Source organism: Dama dama, chromosome 19 (genome assembly GCF_033118175.1).
Source record: "Dama dama isolate Ldn47 chromosome 19, ASM3311817v1, whole genome shotgun sequence".
NCBI classification, from domain to species: domain Eukaryota; kingdom Metazoa; phylum Chordata; class Mammalia; order Artiodactyla; family Cervidae; genus Dama; species Dama dama.
This window is the reverse complement of record NC_083699.1, coordinates 90,545,860-90,564,951: the sequence shown is the minus strand read 5'-3', so window position 1 is coordinate 90,564,951 and position 19,092 is coordinate 90,545,860. Positions and strand designations below refer to the sequence as shown.

The following is a 19,092-nucleotide window of genomic DNA, read 5'->3' as shown; positions in this document are numbered from 1 at the left end:
ACTCGTCTGATGATAAAAACACAGGTTTTTTCCACACCTCAGCTATTGCAAGCCATGCTGCGGTCAGCGAACACGGGAGTGCAGACGTCTTTTCAGGATGGTTATTTGATTTCCTTCAGATACATACACCCAGAAGTGGGATTGCTGGATTATATGGTAGTTTTATTTTTTAATTTTTGAGAAGCCTCCATACTGTTTTCCAGTGGGTGCACCAGTTTACATTCACACCAACATGTTTTTCATTTTAACTAAGATTGATGGTAACATCAATATATTACTATTAGCATAGTAAGTGAGAAATAGCAGTTTTCAAAATACAGAGTTTATTTATAATTTGTTTTATCCTTCATGAAAACAGTAGTGCTCTTCAGGCTGTGAATCAGTATCGAGGTAGTTGAGGGCATAGGATGCAGAGTGAGATAGAAGGAAATACGGACTGTGGCTCCCCCAAGCAGCTGCTCTAAAGCTTTGTCTGAAGAACAAATGGGGATGATACCAGGGCTCTGTCATTTCTTTAAATAAGGCAATGCCTCTAAAAGATCTGACCTCTGGAAAGTGCTTTATAAATATTAGCTGCTATTCCAAGGAGTCAGTATGTAACTTGTCATCCAAATTGGGATACATCTGAGACCAAAAGAGGGCTCAGTAGTCACATCACTGCAGAGGCACAGCCCAGGACTGTCCCAGGGGCCAGAACCTCTGGGCTCCTTGGAGCTACCGCATTGCCGTGGGGTTTACCCTCCCTGGTTTTTCTCTCTTTTTCTCGGCAGTACTGCTTCCCTATCTTGACTGTGTACAGAGATCATGAGGTGTGGTGAAGTCGCTCAGTCATGTCCAACTCTTTGCAACCCCATGAACTGTAGCCTACCAGGCTCCTCAGTCCATGGGATTTTCCAGGCAAGAACACTGGAGTGGGTTGCCGTTTCCTTCTCCAGGGGATCTTCCTGACCAAGGAATTGAAACCAGGTCTCCCACATTGTAGGCAGACACTTTACCGTCTGAGCTACCAGGGAAGCAAATAAAAAGGCACCAAAAAAAGAAGAGAAACAACAGGGATTTCTAAAGTATTTGATAATTAACTTGCTGGTTTACAGAAGTCATAAAGGACTAGCACGGGGGGCAGTAAATGTTATAGATATGTATGTTAGTATTCACACACTTTAAAGTCTGGACAGAAACCTGTGTCTACAAGGACGTGTCACATACTCCCATAAATCCGAGACTGGTTAATGTATTTTTGGGAAAAAGAAACTGTTAGATTTCTAGTTACTCTGTCTGGTTAGCCTCTTGTTTGGTAGGACATTACTAAAACTCTCTACTTTGGTTAGTCTTTGAAGTTTTAAAGAGTAGCAGCAAAGTCTGGGGACCAGTGGCCAGGAGGGTTAAGGATCCTCTTCCTTCTCGGGTGGTTATTAACTCCTGTCCTTTCCTCGCCCTCCCCCAACTGGTGTAAAGGAGGCTCCGAGCTGCTTACAGGGGCTTGATATTCAAAGTGGGGTGCAAGTATGGCATTTTGCTTTAAATGAAAAATTTTGCTCTGATCTAAGATCTCAGAATTTCATGACAGTGTAAGCCCACCACTGTCCCAGCACATTCACCTACCCTCTGTCCCCGAGGCTCCTGGCGACATTGCTCCAAGCCTAGCCTGGGAGCCAGGAGGACCATTTCTTCTTACAGTGGCCTCTTTATTGAAAGCCTTTGCCAGGCAGCTGGGCATCTTGATTTGGCACTTTTCAGAAACATTTGGAAATGTGCTATGTGTTATATGTGACACTTTTTTCTTGACTGTATGTTTGATTGGGGCATCTTTACTCCTGAGACCCTGAAGACAGGGTTTGGGGTTTGGTTAGTTTGTAAAAAGCCTTCCATTTTTTGCTCATCTAAAGTGTGATATGGCTAACACTTGACTCATGAAAATGATGGAAGCATCCAAAATGCTTTTTCCTCAACCCTAGTAGGCCAACTCATGGTAGGAAAGTTAGGTACTAAATTGGAAAGGCTTTCTTTGTGTATGTTTTTTTTTTCTCCCGATGACTTCTTTGCTTGATTTACTTACTTTTATTGACATACACTTAACATACAATATTGTATTAGTTTCAGGTATACAGCATTAGTGATTTGACATTTGCATCCATTACAGACTGATCACCATGATAAGTCTAGTAACCATCTGTCCCTGTACAAACTTATTACAATATTATTGGCCATATTCTTTATGTTGTATGTATCCCCAGGGCTTACTTTATAACTGAAGGTTTGTACCTTTTAATCCCCTTCACCTCTTTCTCCTACTGCCTTCAGCCTCTCCCCTCTGGCAACTGCTCATTTGTTCTCTATGAGTCTATTTTTATTTGTTTTGGTTTTTTAGATTCCACATATAAATGAGATTATGTGATATTTGTCTTTCAGTCTGGTTTATTTCATTTATCATAATGCCCTCTAGATCTATATATATCATTGCAAATGGCAAGTTTTTTTTTATGGCTGAGTAGTACTATCCCCGTCTGTGTGTGTGTGTATACATACCACATCTTTATTCATTCACCTATTGATGGACACTAAAGTTGCTTCCATTATCATGGCTATTGTAAATAATACTTCAGTGAACGCTGAGTGTAACCTTTTCAAATTAGTGTTTTTGTTTTCTTTGGGTAAATACTTGGAATTGCTGGATAATATGGTAGTTCTATTTTTAATTTTTTTGAGGAAGCCTCCAAACTGTTTCCCATAGTGGTTGCAACTGTTTACATTCCCAGCCAAAGTGTAGGAGAGTTGCCTTTTCTTAACATCCTTGCCAGTGTTTGTTATTTGTTGTCTTTTTGGTGATAGCCATTCTGACAGGTGTGAGATGATACTTCACTGTGGTTTTGATTTGTATTTCCCACATGATTAGTGATGTTGAGCAGTTTTTCATGTGTCTCATGGCCATCTGTACATCTGTTTTGGAAAAAAGTCTACTTGGAAAGTCTTCCTTAATATTTTACCTTTTATGACAAAGCTACAGACAACTTTGAAAAATAATGGATTTAGACCAAAATTCCTGTCTCCAGTTTGCCACAGCTTAATGAGGGCTGGAATGTAGGACTCCTGTTGTCCGTCACAGGAAAGTTATTTTAATCGGGAAAACGGTTTATTTGAGATGTCATTCTTCTGAACCCAGCAGAATGACTCACTGCCCTAAACCGTAACAATCTCTAGTACTGCAGCTGAGCTTAGGTCCTCACGCTTCCATTGAATATATAGAGTACAGCACTCTTCAGACCTCCCTGACACCACAGAAACCCCTCACTAACTCTGTTTCCTGATACAGGTTTGAATATCTTTTTAATTTTGACAACACCTTTGAGATTCATGATGACATAGAAGTGCTGAAGCGAATGGGGATGTCCTTTGGCCTGGAGTCAGGCAAATGCTCCCTGGAGGATCTGAAACTTGCTAAATCACTGGTGCCAAAGGCTTTGGAAGGCTATATCACAGGTATGTTAACTAATGCTGTCAATGTGGTACTTGATTAAATGTCAGACCCTAACTTGCTAAAACCTCTCTCATAGAAAATTAGCGCCTGCTATCTGCCCCCTGTCAATTCTGTTCCCCTACCCTGAAATGTAACCTCTCTCTTGAATTTCTTATGTATCACCGCTTTTCTTTAGAGATGCAAACACAAAAAAATACAGTGAGCTGGAAACGATTTATTATTTAGTTTTGTCTAATTCTCACCTTTATAGAAATGGAACCAAAGTGATATATTCTTTGGTGATTTGACTGTTTTCACTCAACATCGTGTTCTTTAGATTTATCCACATGATTTCATGTAGCTGTAATTGATGCATTTTTACTGCTGCCTAGAATTCCAGCGTGTGGATGAAGCACAGTTTATTTGTTTGTTTTACTGCTGAAAAACCTTTAGTTTTGTTTCCCATCTCTTGATATTTTAACAGTGCTACTTTGAACATTCCCATTACTGTATCTCAGTGACTGTGTGCATGTATCTACGAGTGAGATTGCTGGGTCCAGGGCAGGTCCATCTTCATCGTTACTAGATGATGCCATGGCTTTCCAACTTGATTTTGACGTAGTATACTCTACCCCCAGAGTGGAAGTGTTCTGTCTTCCAAAACAGGTGGCACCTTCCAAAACAGGCAGGTGGATGTGAACTCATATCATTATTTTTTAAATTGAGATTTAATTCCCATACTATATGATACACCACTTTAAAGTGTACAGTTCAGTGATTTTTAGCATATTCACAAGGTTTTGTAGTCATCACCATTATCTAATTGTGATTTTATCACCCCAGAAATTCCGCATGTGTTTAGCATTCACTCCCACCCACCACCACCCCCGACCCCCACCATTCTTCCCAGCATCTGGCAACCACTAATCCATTTCCTGTCACTGTGGAGTTGTCCATTCCAGACCTTTCATGTAAATAGAATCTTACACTAATGTAGCCTTGGCGACTGACTTGTTTAGCATAATGTTTTCAAAATTCATCCGTGAATCAGTACTTCATCCCATTTTGTGGATAATACCACATTTTCTTTATCTGTTCATTAGTTCACATATTGGTATTGTTTTCACTTTTTGGCTATTATGCTGCTGTAAACATTGTGCATGCTTCCGTGTGAACGTAAGTTTTTGCTGCTGTTGGGTGTATACCAAGCAGTGGAATTGCTGGGTCATGTGGTAACTATATTTAGCATTCTGAAAGTGCCAAACTATTTCCCAAAGCAGTTGTAGCATTTTACAATCCTACCAGCAATGTATGAGGGTTCTGATTTCTCCATATCCTTCTCAACACTTGTTATTGTTCATCTTATTTTATTACCACCACACTAGTGAAAGTGAAATGGTATTTCACTGTGGTTTCGATTTGCATTTCCCCAATGACTGCTGATGGTGAGCATCTTCTCATATGCTAATTGACTATTTGTGAATCTTCCTTGAAGAAATGTCTATTCAGATCCTTTGACCATTTTAAAACTGGGTTGTCTTTTCATTATAACAGTATACTTGAAAACAGAAACACTTCGTCTTGCATGTCCTAAAATTCAAATGTTCAATAATTAAGAAATCTTCTTTATGATCATAGTTCCTAAAATTATGGTATATTCTGCACATATAATTTGGGTGTATAGACACAAACGTTCTTCTACCTTTTTTGCCAGTTGCCTTCATTTATAAGTATTACGACCTACCATTTCATACTGTATCTTAAAGGCACTTTAATATTAGCTCTAAGGATTATTAAGCCAGATGTAAGCAGTTGCCAGTGTTTTATGGTTTTAGCCACAACACAAGAGCCTGGATTGAGATTTGGTTTTATTGCATTTAGTACTTAAATTCACACCACACACTTCTGTCTGACCCCTCTTCTTGCTCCTCAGCCTCCCAGTCCCCTATTTGCACCCCCGCGCGCCCCCCCCCCCCCCCCCCCCCCGCAATTCTCCCCTTGCTCCTTCCAGAGGAGGACCTGCTGTTTTCTTAGCTCAGGCATCCTAGCCTTCCAGCAGGGTCTGCAAAAGGCTCTTACTGTGTAAGTCACCAGGACTTTATTTTAGCTCATTCTCAGTGAAAAGACTGCGGGCGATTAGGCGGGCTCTGTGGTTCTGATCTCTTGGTGGCCTCGTTTCCAGACTAGGATAGACTTTCTGGTTGGTGCAGAAGCGTGTGTCTCCAGCGTGCAGAGGGACAGGATGGCTCTTGAGGAGGGCTGTGAGAACTGTTGTGTGGGTCAGCTTTTCAGAGCCATTGTGAAAGGAAAATGTATCATGTCAAGAGCTGTGTTCTGACAGAAGGTTTCCATACATACTAATTAATAATACTTAGCATAGGATTCTGGCTTTAACGTCATGTACCGACTTGTTCTTGCTGTACCCATTTAAAGCCTGCTGTTCTTAGAATACCCCCCGCCTTGCAGCTGCTTTAGTCAGCGTGAAGAAAAGGCTCACAGGCCATGTTAAGATGAATGTGGTTGGTTAGTTTACTTTTTTCCTACGTGGGAAGCCTCTCACTTGATCAGGTAGTGCTGGGAGGGCAGAGCCTCCAGTCCTAATACATGGTTTCTTTTCTTTTTTGCACAGTAATTACAAAACTATTTTGATTAATGTAATAACTCATTTTGGCAATTTACCTTTTTCTGAGCCTATGCTTGGTCTCATCTTACAACTTAAGTCAAATAAGTTTTTCTCAAGAATTTCTGATATTTCTACCACCTGTGTTGTAAACTCACCTTTGAAATACACAATGCTCATTCATTAACATTTAGATTTTATTTGTCCCAGTCACTGCCTTCTCTGAGCTAACAGTCTAGATAAGGAGGCAAGGGTTAAATAAGTTACAAGGCCTCCCTGGTGGCCCAGTGGTAAAGAATCCCATCTGCCAGTGCAAGAGACACAGGTTCCATCCCTGATCCGGAAAGATCCCACAAGCTAGGGAGCAACTAAGCCTGTGTCCCCTCGAGCCTGTGCTCTGTGACAAGAGAAGCCACAACAGTGAGAAGCCTGTACACAGCAATTACAGAGTAGCCCCCACTTGCCACAACTAGAAAAAAGCCTGTGCAGCAGCGAAGACCCAGCCATCAATAAATAATAATAAAGTTACAGTAAGAACGAGTCAGGGCTGTGATAGGAGAAATATGGTAAATGCATAGAAAAGAGGACGGCACAGATATATTTCCAAAATATTTTATGCAGACTGAAACAGCAGTGCCCTCATGAAAAATGTGACTGTGCATAGCCTTTTAAAATAAGGTTTAGTTCAAGTTTTAAAGCAAAGGATACCAGGAAAAAGAGTAAATCCTGATCAGTAATAGCACTGAGTTCACCAGGGGGCACTTGAAAACATGGTGGGGGTGTGGGGGGTTGAGCCAAGAATGTGTCTGTCCTTCTGACATAAGATATTCTGACTTGACTGCTTATCCACTCCTGCTCTGGTTGTTAACACCACAGTCAGAGGCTTTTGTGGTGCATCCAGCGGGTGTCCAGCAGCAGTAAAACCATCAATATATTCAGTGGGATGCCCTCTCAAGGGCTTCTGGCAAGAAAAAAAGAATGAAGAGTCTGGGATTGGTCTAATTTGAATTCTTTCCAAGCTGTAGTCTGTCTCCCTGTATCCTCCCTGTTCCTCCACTCTTATGTTCTAGAAATTTCCTTTTTCCAAGCTGAAGAAACCTGGGTTCTCCCCAGGGCAAGAGACTGTAAGTTAGAACTGGCTGCTTGCCTCATTCGTCTGTGCTTTCTTCAGGCCATACCAAAAGCAGCCACAGGACTTACCAGGCCTCCATCTATTTTTGTTTTTTCCTGTAGACATCTCCACAGGACCGTCTTGGTTAAATCAGGGACTGCTTTTGAACTCTACCCAATCCGTTTCAAATTTAGACCTGACCACCGGTGCCACCTTGTCCCAGTCAAGGTATGTATCTTCTCAGGGTTAGAAGGGTTAGCCTCCAAGCCTGCTCCTCGCTGGAGGGGAGCCCCACGTGCCGCTATCAGCTGGGACTCCTGCGGATCCCGGCAGAGCTCACCTGTGACCATGACCTTTCCTGGGCTCTCGTCCTTTATGTTTTCCAAAGCTTAAAGCCTATACACCACATTAACGAGCCTGTGTGTTTCCGATTGTTTGCTAGTGTAAACCAAGGGTTGTGCCTGGATGCTGAAGTGGCCTTAGCAACGGGGCAGCTCCTTGCCCCTAACAGTCACCAGTCCAGCAGTGCGGCCTCTCACTGCTCTGAGTCCCGAGGTGAAACGCCCTGTTCGTTCAACGATGAAGACGAGGAAGAGGACGAGGAGGACTCATCCTCCCCAGAATAAAGACAGGCGCAAACCCGCGTTCTGCTCTCTGATGCTCATGTGTGTTTTTAGTGTGAGCTCTTGTTTTTGAAACGACTGCTTCAGTCTTTGCCTTTGTTTGCACTGTGTGTTCAGTGAAAACTAGGGAAACACAATAAGCAAATTACCTGAAGGCTGAGATGGTTGAGAAGAAAGCTAACGTAGTGTGAATGAAACTCTAAACAACAGAGCAGTAGATCACATGGCAAACAAAGCCTGTTCTCTGAGGTGGCGGAGGGGACCATCCCTGAGCAACGGGCAGCATGGATGCCACACATATCCCTTCCGTGCGGCGGGGCCACTGTGGCCCGTGCATCCACCCACCCCCTCTTAGAACTGAGATGGCTACATGAACAGCCCCTGACGGTCTGGGTCCCTCGTCCCGTTCCCTGGCCTGGGCTGCCCTTTCCCGAGGCTGACTGACCACAAGAGGTTCCTGGTGGGAGGAGCTGTGCAGTGAGTGAGGGAGACCACGGGGCCCCAGGAGCACAGATCGAACCGCCGAACTAGTTGAAAGTCTAGTCGAGGTGCTTTATGCATCAGCTGCCTTAGACGGCTTCTAGAAAGGAGCGAGCGCGAATTCCGAAGTACTTAAGTGACATTTAGAATAATTTATAGTCCAACTGAAATTATCACTCTTAGCCAATGCATTGGTGCATAGAATTTTCTAGGGCTACTTCTGGAAGCCAAAATAGAATAGTATTTTCACGTGCATTAAATACTTTGCCAGCACTGCCTTTCGCCAGCATCCTAAATCTGGAGTGTTACAGAGCAGGAAATTGTCTCTGTGGTTTTAATCAGAGCTATGCGTTCCCTACAGCTTTTCCACTTAGCACAAGACAAAGAAACATATCCCTGTGACTGAACTGCTTGCTCACTGTCCCATGCAAATAATTGTATGATTTCACCCCGCGTGCAGTCTGTGAAAGTGAACTGCCATTGCTTTTGTCTGAAAAGGAGTTCAAGAATACGAACAAGCAGTGTTTTCCTGTACATGTCACCTCCTCTGCATTCTCATGAATCAAAGTGACCACACTGGGTTGATTCCTGGGTGAAACGCATTTCAAACTAACCTGATGGTTTCACAGAAACACCAGAAAATGGTGAGCACCCCAGGCGGCTGGGCGTGCAGTGGAGCAGGATGTAGACTCTCATGACAGAGCCAAAGACGCCACTGGGAAGCACACATGCTGGGTTCAGTCACTGCCCCTCTGAATATGGGTGTGGAGACAGCTGCCACCATGGCCAAACCCCAACTTCAGTGCACATTCAGGCCTTGGAAAGGAGCAAGTGACAGTGGAAAATTAACTCTAGGCCTTCGACTTGACTTCTTTGTATTTGTCCTTAAATTATGCATCTGGTGTCTGTGAGCTCAGCCCACCAATTCTTTTCTAAATCCCGCCAGGGGAGTATGCAGGCCAATGCCTGCAGTGACCAGAGGGGCAGGGCCTCACTATCCCAAACAGCTCGTACAGAAGAATGTAGAGCATTAAGTTCCTTTGAGATAAAACTCATTCTGTCGGGAATAAGCCATAGTGCAGAGTGTTGAGGCAGAGGCGGAGGCAGGTGCAGGATGACTCTGGAGCATCCTGAGGCTGGGTGTGGAGGAGGTGGGTGGCCAGGGGCCTCCAGGGGACTTTCTGACTGGGAAGGTCATCAGCTGCACAGTCAGGTAGAACCAGGTCTCCTCAGGCTGCCTCCACCTGTACCTTCCCCAACCTTTCTCATCCCCGTGCTTGAAAGGGGCCCTGGAGAGCCACAGGGCCACAACTAGCTTTTCAGACCTGGAAATACTGTGCCACAGGCCCCAGACCCGCCCGTCCGCATTCATGACAGGTGCACTGATGGTGAGCGCGCCTCAGCCTCACCAGAGTGCGTGGGGAACCTCTCCCTTCTCTGTTCTCTCTGCTACCGATAAAACATGGGCTTAGGAGAAAAAGCAGCCAAGACCCTTAGCATTCATTCCCGGGGCCTCGTCACTGGCCACCCGCGCCGGCACTGTGTGGGGTTTAGCAGAACCGGCCTCTGTTCCTCAGTGATGGCCCTGGGTTCCTGCTGAGGATGCTCAGTGGGGTCACACTGGGGTCACAGGACACGGCACAGGTGGAAGACTTGACCTGAGCAGAAACCCAGATGGAGATATTTAGGGAAGTTCTGTCATTCTTCTGCTTCTTCCCCATAGATTTATCTGGTTCTAAAGTCCAGATAGAATTTCACGAGAAATCAAACAGAAAAGGATGCTAGGAAATTGTGGTTACAACATCCAAGCTTCTTTATAGGAGCAGTACTTGGGCTTAGTTGTACACAGGTGTATACACACACACACACGGACACTCCTCCCAGAGAGTGCTGGTTACACTCTGCTCTGGGAGAAGTTCAAGAGGCCTTGTTCCCTCAAGGTCCAGTGTAGTTGGTAACCTTTGCCGTGCATAATACCCCCCAGTCAGTGCATTCATGATCTGTTCCATATTCACGCAGGTGGCACCCAGCCTGCTGTATTTGGCCCTGATGTGGGAGGGTCCACGGTGCCCAGGCACCTGCCCACTCTTCCTTCCCTCCCCACTGTGCACCGTCACCTGCTTCATCTTCTCGTGATGATGGGATGATGGAAGCAGCTCCAGCAGGCGTTGACATAAACTGTGCCTTATGATCATGGAGGACCTCAGGAAGGGGCAGGAAGGGAGGTGCTAAGGTGGTGATCCTTGCCTCCCAGCCATGCCCACCACCCTGCAAAAAACATTACAAGTGATGACCCATGTCTCAGAGAAGTGGTGGGGAGAAAACTAGCAGGTGCTGCCATTTTACCAGGATAAAGAGGATAACTCTCCCCGTTGGCAGAATTGACAGTGGTCACCATTGTCTGCCCCACTTGAAAAATGATGCCTGGGTGAACCCCCAAACACAGGAGCCACTGCAGGTAATTCAGAGACAGTCCACAAGGGAGTGGCTTGCTTTAGCCATGCAGACGTCACAAACTCAGCTGTTACAGAGACAGCAGAGTTTGGGTATAACGTGGGCCCTGGGAGGTGAGAGAGCAGAGTCAGGATGGGTGTCTGTGGGTCGGGGTCCGCAAAGGAAGGGAACCGCCTCAGTAGTTTCTACCAGAACCACACGCAGGAGAAGCCTGCTGAGCTTCATGGGCAAGTTGCTTCAAGAGCCAGCCCCCTCCCTGTGGGCACATCTGTGAGGTGGCCTTCAAGGCTGTGCTATCATGGGGTCCCTGAGGGGTGAAGGCTAGACAGTGAAGACTGAATCCTTCAGTAAGTGTTTGAGTGAGAACAGAAGACGTTCAGACTGATCGTGCTATGGAAAAAACGACAGGGTTGTGGCCGGGAGGACAGGCTACTATGGCTGGCAGTATCCGGGGGAAGTGGGGAGCTGAAAAGGTGACATTTGTTCTGCATCAGACCATTGAAAGACGTCTCTTCCAGGCCACTCTACCCCACAACGTGCACTTGGAATCTCTGCTAAATTCCAAAGGCCCCACTGTTCCCAGCTTTCAGTATATGGAGTCTGTTAGGGACTTTTTAAAAGAAAACCAAACTTAGCTACCAGCAGTAGCCATAAAACTAAGGGAACATTCTAACCCATGAAGTTCTCATTATGAGCTGTTACCTTCCAGCTGAACCTACACAAGAGAAAAGTGATTAGAAATGGAGGACTTTTCTAGGTGTTTTCTTCTAGTTTTACAAGCTGTTAGATACATAAAGATCTACTTTTTATATTAGATATATAAAAGAATCTTTTATCTTGCATATGACTGGCTTTAGTGGCACTAAAGACTACCTGAGGGCCATTTTCCCAAATTGGTTCCCCATTTCTAGGCACCCAAAGCAATAGCCCCCCAGCACTGACCATGTGTGCCAGGGCCCCGCTCCATGTTGCCGGAGTGACCCTCTAGACATGTGCCTCCCCACCCTCTGATCTACAGTCCATACAACGCTCAGTCCATTTGCTTAACTTCAGTTGAGCCAAACACTACTACCTAAAAGGAAAAAGTGATGTTAAGATTTTTACCTTTTTCTTAAAAAAATTCAAGCTAAATGCCCATATAAATTACATTTCTCAGGAATCAGCCAAGATCTCAGAAAAGACAACCTTTAGGATCCCTTTTTCCCATGTACTTCTTCACTCCCATTCAGCCCTGGGAATCCCTGACAAGTACAGAAGCTTTGTTCGGTGGCAGCAGGTATCCACCGACTGTGCTGTTGAGACAGGAGAAAGCTTGTTCACTTAAGAAATATTTCTGTGCAAATGCTCCTTCAGACAAAATCTTGTACCATTCTTATGAGGCCTAGGCTTTACACAAAGGCCCACGAGTTCCATGCTGTCTTGACCCCTTGCTCTTCCAGCGGACTTAACTTCAGTTCTTCCTGCTTGCAGCCACCTTAGAAGCCAGTGTAGCTGAAATGTAGGGGCAGAACTTCACCAAAGGGCCCCTTCACCAAGGGCCTCAGAGTGGGGGAGAATATCTCCTCCACCTACCGACTCAGGCATGTGAAACAAGCCCAAAGCTGACTGGCCCAATGCCCCCCAGCCTCCAGGGCCCGCACTGCACCCAGAATCTCCCTCCTGGGCTACATTGCCTCCTACACACTCAGCCCTCACCACAGTCCTCACGGAGGGCCTTTGGGTTAGCATCAGCCCTCTGTCACACTAACTGCTAAACAGCTAAGGAGCAGGAGTGGGACTTTGCTCATGAGGGCCCAGGGTGAGGCTATGGCGTCATCTCTGGGCCTTTCTCGGCTTGGAAGACCCAGGCTGAGCCAGTCAAACCTCGGAAGAAACCCATTCCTCCCTGGGCAGAGGCCTTCACGCAAATTGGAGGTCACCTGGCCCTTCTATCCCATGTCAGCTTGTTTCTCTCCATTTCTATCCCAGTATAACAAGGAAACGTCACCAGATTGTTTTGAGTTTTGAAACCCATTGATTTGTCGCTTCAAACTTACCGTTCTGTCACTTGTCTTGAGTCGTCTTCAACATGATGAGCACTAACTGAACAGATGGCCCAGTGGTTCTGCTTGTTCACGACTGGGTCACAGATTTCTGTCATGCTACGAGTCTGTGGGAACCCAGATTCTTTTCTGCTAGCAGATTTCTCTGGGTGCATTGCAGTTCTATTCTTCCCAGTAGAGTCATGGTGGCTTCAACCATTCAGTGTCCCAAAAAGGGGAACCACCAGCTGAGCCAGAGCTCAGAGGGGACCATGGTTCACGACTGTGGTTCCTCTAGGTGGCTGTATGCCCATCCCCGCCCTGACTGTTAGCCAGAATAGAAAGGCCACGAGCCCAAATCTCCAGCCAGTTCACCTTGTCATTTGGCAATGTTGTACTCTGATCATGTGCTGTTAGGTTTTATGTCCAGAAAATATAGTTCTGCTTCTCTTTGCATGAAGGAGTCATCATGGTGCCATAGGCTTCAAGCGTTTAAACAAGAGAAATAAGGGGAAAATGCAAACACCACATCTGACCTGCCTAATGTAGACTTTATTAGATTGAAGTACCTAACCTAATATGATGTATTATTTTGTAGCATCTCAGACTTTGTAAATAAATACCATTATTTTTATATGGAAATTTTATAGAAGAGCTATTTCTGTATACTTAATTATTCCTGGGTTTTCTGAAGTTGCTTCCAATAGGTAATGGACAAGTCCTAATCTGTACTCCTGTAAGGATGGTTCAAGGACCACCCACACATGGGGGTGAATTGATGGGAGGAGTTTTTAAATTTTGCTTTCCTAGGGCCCACCCCAGATGCTCACTCAAAAGCTCTGGGGGGAGGGGAGGGGCAGAGCCTGGGAAGCTGTAATTTTAATAAACTCTGAGTGGTTTTGGTGTCCATTCAAGTGTATCTTTGTCCATCCTGAAAGATTCAAAGAAGGAAAGAATAAGCTTTTGAAATGAGTTTAAGTTGTGCTTGAGGAAAAAAATGTATCAGACTGTTCTATGATTTGAATGAGATGTACTATAGAGAAAATAAATAATTTAAAATAATGGCAGTCTCATTTTGAGGGGGGGGAGTATTTAGTGGATCTTATGGTGCATGCACAGCCCTTGCTGAGTCCCTCCCCCAGATTTGCCTTCACAAGGGAGTTGCCTCACCCAGGGGTATACCACATGCAGCCAATGAGGGAGTACAGAAATCCAGCCTCCTTGGCCCAGTTGGGGTATCCAAAGGGCCACCTGCACTTCAGAATGCCTCATGGAATTGGTTGGTTCCTCCGGCAACTGTGTCATGGCTCAGCTCCCCTCTACCCCACCCTGCCCCCCTCACTACGCACAGGTCGTGTCCCCAGAGCACTCCAATGCACGTCCACCACCTGTCCCACCTAGGATGGAAATGTCAGACATTTAAAAGGTTTTCTATGTTGGAGACCTACGATGTTACATCTTTATACATGTGTGCATGCTCAGTTGCTTCAGTCGTCTCCAACTCTTTGCAACCCCGTGGACTGTAGCCCACCAGGCTCCTCCATCCATGGGATTCTCCAGGCAAGAATACTGGAGCCCTCCTCCAGGGGAATCTTCCCGACCCAGGAATCGAACTTGTGTCTCTCATCCATTGACAGGCAGGTTCTTTACCACTAGCACCACCAGGGAAGCCCCTCCATCTTTATAAGGTCACTTTAAAAAATAACTGGGACTTCCCTGGTGGTCTAGTGGTTAAGACTCTGCACTTGCAATGCAGGGGGCACTGATTCCATTCCTGGTGGGGGACTAAGATTACATGTACCACGTGGCCAAAAAAAAAAATAACTGCATAAATAATGTCTTTACAGTCCCAGAAATGACTGACCTGAATATAATTGTTTTTAGCAAAGATGCTTCCTGATCTTCCCTTTAACCAAACCCCAGCATCAGAGACAAGATCTACAGTGATGAGTACAGAGTGCTGCCGGGCCCCAGGAATCACCATGGCTCCCAGCACCTCCTGCTCAAGCAAACTCTGCCCGCCTTGGGAGAGGCAGGGGCCTTGATAACACTGTGTTAATGTGTACAATCTGAGGTGGGTGTGTGGTGGGCATGTGGACAGTCAGAACGAAGGGTTTGGAGCAATTTGGGGATCACAGGTTGGGGCCACGTCTCAGGGACACTAGGAAATGGTTAAGGAAGCACTCACTTGAATGTTAATGTCCAGCATGACTTCCCTGGCTGTCCAGTGGTTAGGACTCTGCACTTCCACTGCAGTGGGCATGCATTCAATCCCTGGTCAAAGAACTAAGATCCCACAAGCCACACAGCATGGCCAAAAAAAAAAAGAATGTTAATGTCCAGGAGGAAAGGCATCTTCCCTGCAAGACTCTCCTTGAGATCAGCAGATCAAGTCAGTGATAGTGTGGACTATGCAGTGTTGGAAGTGGGGAACCAGTGCCCACCCCTCATCCCAGGTAAGCCCAAACTGGTAGCACGTCCTCTCTGCTCAGGACCATGACTAGCCACTTCCTAGAGCCATTTGGCAGACATGCCCAAGGACCCATGCGAGTTACACCGGTCACTGATTTGATCATGTGAAAGTGCTCTTGCTCCTGTGGTCATGTTGGGGATGTTGTGAAGGATTGTTGGGAGTGTCACTGGTAGCCATCTACACAGCCAGTGGCGACGGTGCTGACCAGGGAGGGTGTCCACAGAGCCCAAGGCGTTGTTAACTTCCATACACAGCTCCTTGATCCGGGCTCCTTGGAGGTTTTAGTAACAAGGCATCAGAAGACACCCTCAGCCAAGGGTCTTCTCTGGCAGCAGAACTCATCTGACAAGTCAACCTGCCTTTTTTGGTTCCTATTCCCAGCAGCTATTTTTACCTTAGTCCATCTGAGGATGAACTGCACCTGCAGTTCGACACTCCATTTCTGTACATTATTTCTTTGAGCACTGGCTCCTCTTCAGTTCAGTCGCTCAGTCATGTCTGACTCTGCGACCCCAGGGACTGCAGCATGCCAGACTTCCCTGTCCATCACCAACTCCTGGAGCTCCTCTTACGACTGCCTGAAGACACCTCCAACCTCCCCCACTTTCTCGCCTGGGAAGAGGGCTCAGTGTGTCCTTACTGTGGACAATTGCCAAATGCCCGGGAGCTCCTTGCCAGCTCTGCCTTCTTCCTGAGAGGCCTTTCCAGTTTCTTGCCAAAACCTGCTTTCAGGAAATCTCAGTGTAAAATGCTCTGTGGTGAAGGCAGGCCTGTATCAGGGTGGATGAAGCCAAGCCCATTGAATGCAAAGAACAACTCGTCATAACCACTCGCTTTCATGCAAGTTATTTTCGCCACTGGGGCACAGCAGCCATCACCAACCACTTCCTTCTCATTTGCATGTCTCCTGCCTCGCCCAAGGGCCTGTTCTGTCTACTGTACTGTGGTCAGGAGATTTGTTTTCTTGCCCTAGCACTTGGCCATGGCCCCCAAAAGCCAGAATTCAATGAGAAGTCCTGAGAAGTGTGTCAGTCCAACTCTTTGAGACCCCGTGGACTGTAGCCTGCCAGTCTCCTCTGTCCAAGGGATTTTCCAGGCAAGAATACTGGAGTGGGTTGCCAAATCCTTCTCCAGGGGATCTTTCTGACCCGGGGATCAAACCCAAGTCTGCTGCATGGCAGGCGGATTCTTTACCATCTGAGCTACCAGGTAAGCCCCAGTCGTGAGAAGAGGATGTACTAAAGCCTGAAAATGATGGTCCTGAAGGGTATGATCGCCACAGGAATTCTTTTCAGACTCTGCTAATAAATAAGCAGACTTGTATTTGAACCTCCAATGAACAAAGACTGGATCTTTAATCCAAATACAAGATTTTTTATTTTAAAGACTTGTACCTCTTTCCCTGCCACCACAGAGTAGGGTGGTGGAGGCTCGGATGCATTGAAGATTCGGCTCCACCCGCAACCCACTGCCATGGCCGAGGAAGGCATTGCTGCTGGAGGTGTAATGCATGTTAATACTGCTCTGCAAGAGGTGCTGAAGACCGCCCTCATCCATGATGGCCTAGCACATGGAATTCACGAAGCTGCCAAAGCCTTAGACAAGCGCCAAGCCCATCTGTATGCTTGCATCCAACTGTGATAAGCCTATGTATATCAAGTTGGTGGAGGCCCTTTGTGCTGAGCACCAAATCAACCTGATTAAGGTCGATGACAACAAGAAACTAGGGGAATGGGTAGGCCTCTGTAAAACTGACAGCGAGGGAAAACCCTGTAAAGTGGTTGGTTGCAGTTATGTGGTGGTTAAGGACTATGGCAAAGAGTCTCAGGCCAAGGATGTCAAAGAGGAGTACTTCAAATGCAAGAAATGATGAAATGAAAAACTGAGTTCTTGGTTTAAAAAAAAAAAAGACTTGTGGAAATTATTTTTAAGAACTAAAACCAGGGATTTCCCTGGTGATCCAGTGATTAAGACTGTGCTTCCAATGCAGGGGGCTGAGGGTTTGATCCCCGGTCAGGGAACTAAAATCCCAAATGCGGTGAGGCCAAAAAAAAAAACAACCCAGACAGAAACCAAAATGTGAATCCAGTGGACACTCTTGAAAGTCAGATTAAAGGCATGAAAGAAAAGACATGTTTTCTCTGGGGGTCTTAGTGTCCCCACCCACCTTCCCAGCGCCTCAGGCAGGCAGGCTGGGGCAGGGTGTGGCCTGCCTGCTTCTCTCACTTCGGGGTGGATTCAGACCTGGCAGCAAGCAGAGAAGGCAGGCAGCTTCAAGAGCTGCAAGCTGTGGCCTCCTCACTTGGACTCGGATGGAGACCTTTGGAGGAGTCTGCCTTCAAAGACAGTGCTTTTTAAAGGACACCACCTTCTCTGGGGCTTCCAGGGAAGATTCTCGAAAGGGCATTTCTAAAGCCTCTTGGTTGAGGATCGGCAGGTATCAGGGCAGCCATTCCCTCCCTGTAGGGCCTGTGCCAAGAAGCCTGCCCTTACATTGACGGTGCACGTTAGAGACAGGCCTGGCCAGAGAAACCAGTGCCTCCTGGCCAGAGAAACCAGTGCCTGGGAGAGAGCATTTGCCCCCATGCCCTCCCTACCCTGAATCCCATTTGAAAGGCTTCTCGGAGCCTGAGGGCCAAAGCCCAGCAAGTTGCAGGGTTGGCTGGGGTTAGGGCAGGGAGGCGGGTGCCTGCTGGGGCAGGCTGGGACCACTGGCAGTCATTATGATAAAAGACAGACACAGAACAGATGGAAGAAAAAACTTCGGGGAGAAATACCATGGGCAGAACAAGCACAGAAATGAAAGACTGCAGTACCCACATAGCAGTAGCCACATGGGCCATGGAGGTGCTGGATGGCCTGGCCTGTGGTCAACTGGAGAGCCGGAGTATGATGTCCTGCATGGCAGTGGTATGCTGTGTTTAGATTTTTGTTTGTAAGACAACAAATATCAACTGCTGCACTGGGAGTCTCTAATTGAGTTATTAAAGTCCTGCTGGGGAACTTCCCCTAGTGGTCCAGTTAAGAATATGCCTGCTAAGGCAGAGGGCAGGTGTTCAATCCCTGATCTAGGAAGATCCCACATGCCACAGGGCAACTAAACCCACGTGCCACGACTACTGAAGCCCAAGAATCCTAGAGCCCATGCTCCACAGCGAAAGAAGCTACTGCAGTGAGAGGCCTGAACACTGCAACTACAGAAAAGCCAGAAGGAAGCAACGAAGACCCAGTGCAAACAAATAAACAGCAGATGGAAAAAAAGAAAAAGTCCTGCTGGGTGCATAGTGACAGATTGAGGAGACAAGCCAGTAACACAATCCATTCATTTGATGACCTTGAATGAGTAGCCACTTGAGAAATTTTAGTTGACATGTCTTTAAACTTGTGTGTATCCAAATCCCATAATTCCGATGCATATTCTTATAATCAAATTCTAATATTTCTGTAGGCTTTTGTCATGTTGAATACACAGTTTTAGAACACACTGCAGTTGACAGTCTGTTAACTTTGTCAGCAAATTTTTTAGTGAAGTGAGACACACAGTCAGAAGGGAGGGTAGAGAATACACTGCACACCTTGACCTGTCTTCCTCCTGTGTGTATGTGTGTGTGTCTGAGGGACCTTGGTGGCAGGAATGCTTGCTCACTCATGTGGAACAGTAGGGAGGTAAGTCTCTGAAGCTCACAGGCTTGGCATCACCAGTTGGCACCTGTCCCACTCGGGAATGCTCGAGCGTCACTCACTGTCAATGTGAACATCTTTGTTTCTCGGAAGTTAAAAATTATCTGAAAGTAATTTACAATCAGGAGTTTGTTTCTTATACATGGACTTTCATCTTTGTAAATTCGGGGCCTGG

The 19,092-nt window shown here is 46.2% G+C and overlaps 1 protein-coding gene and 1 pseudogene across 11 annotated transcripts in view; both read left to right on the top strand.

Moving 5' to 3' along the window:
• Nucleotides 1–13,825, top strand: part of TFDP2 (transcription factor Dp-2) — a 191,486-nt gene extending 177,661 nt beyond the window's left edge. For all 11 annotated transcript variants that reach the window (XM_061167749.1, XM_061167746.1, XM_061167745.1 and 8 more), the window contains 3 exons: nt 3,311–3,477; nt 7,308–7,413; nt 7,628–13,825. In XM_061167749.1, the coding sequence (XP_061023732.1) occupies nt 3,311–3,477; nt 7,308–7,413; nt 7,628–7,811 (457 nt within the window). In that variant the 3' untranslated portion in view covers nt 7,812–13,825. The remainder of the gene's footprint in view (nt 1–3,310; nt 3,478–7,307; nt 7,414–7,627) is intronic.
• Nucleotides 13,826–16,685: 2,860 nt separating this feature from the next.
• LOC133073786 (small ribosomal subunit protein eS12-like) lies at nt 16,686–18,933 on the top strand (annotated as a pseudogene).
• Nucleotides 18,934–19,092: the final 159 nt, after the last annotated feature.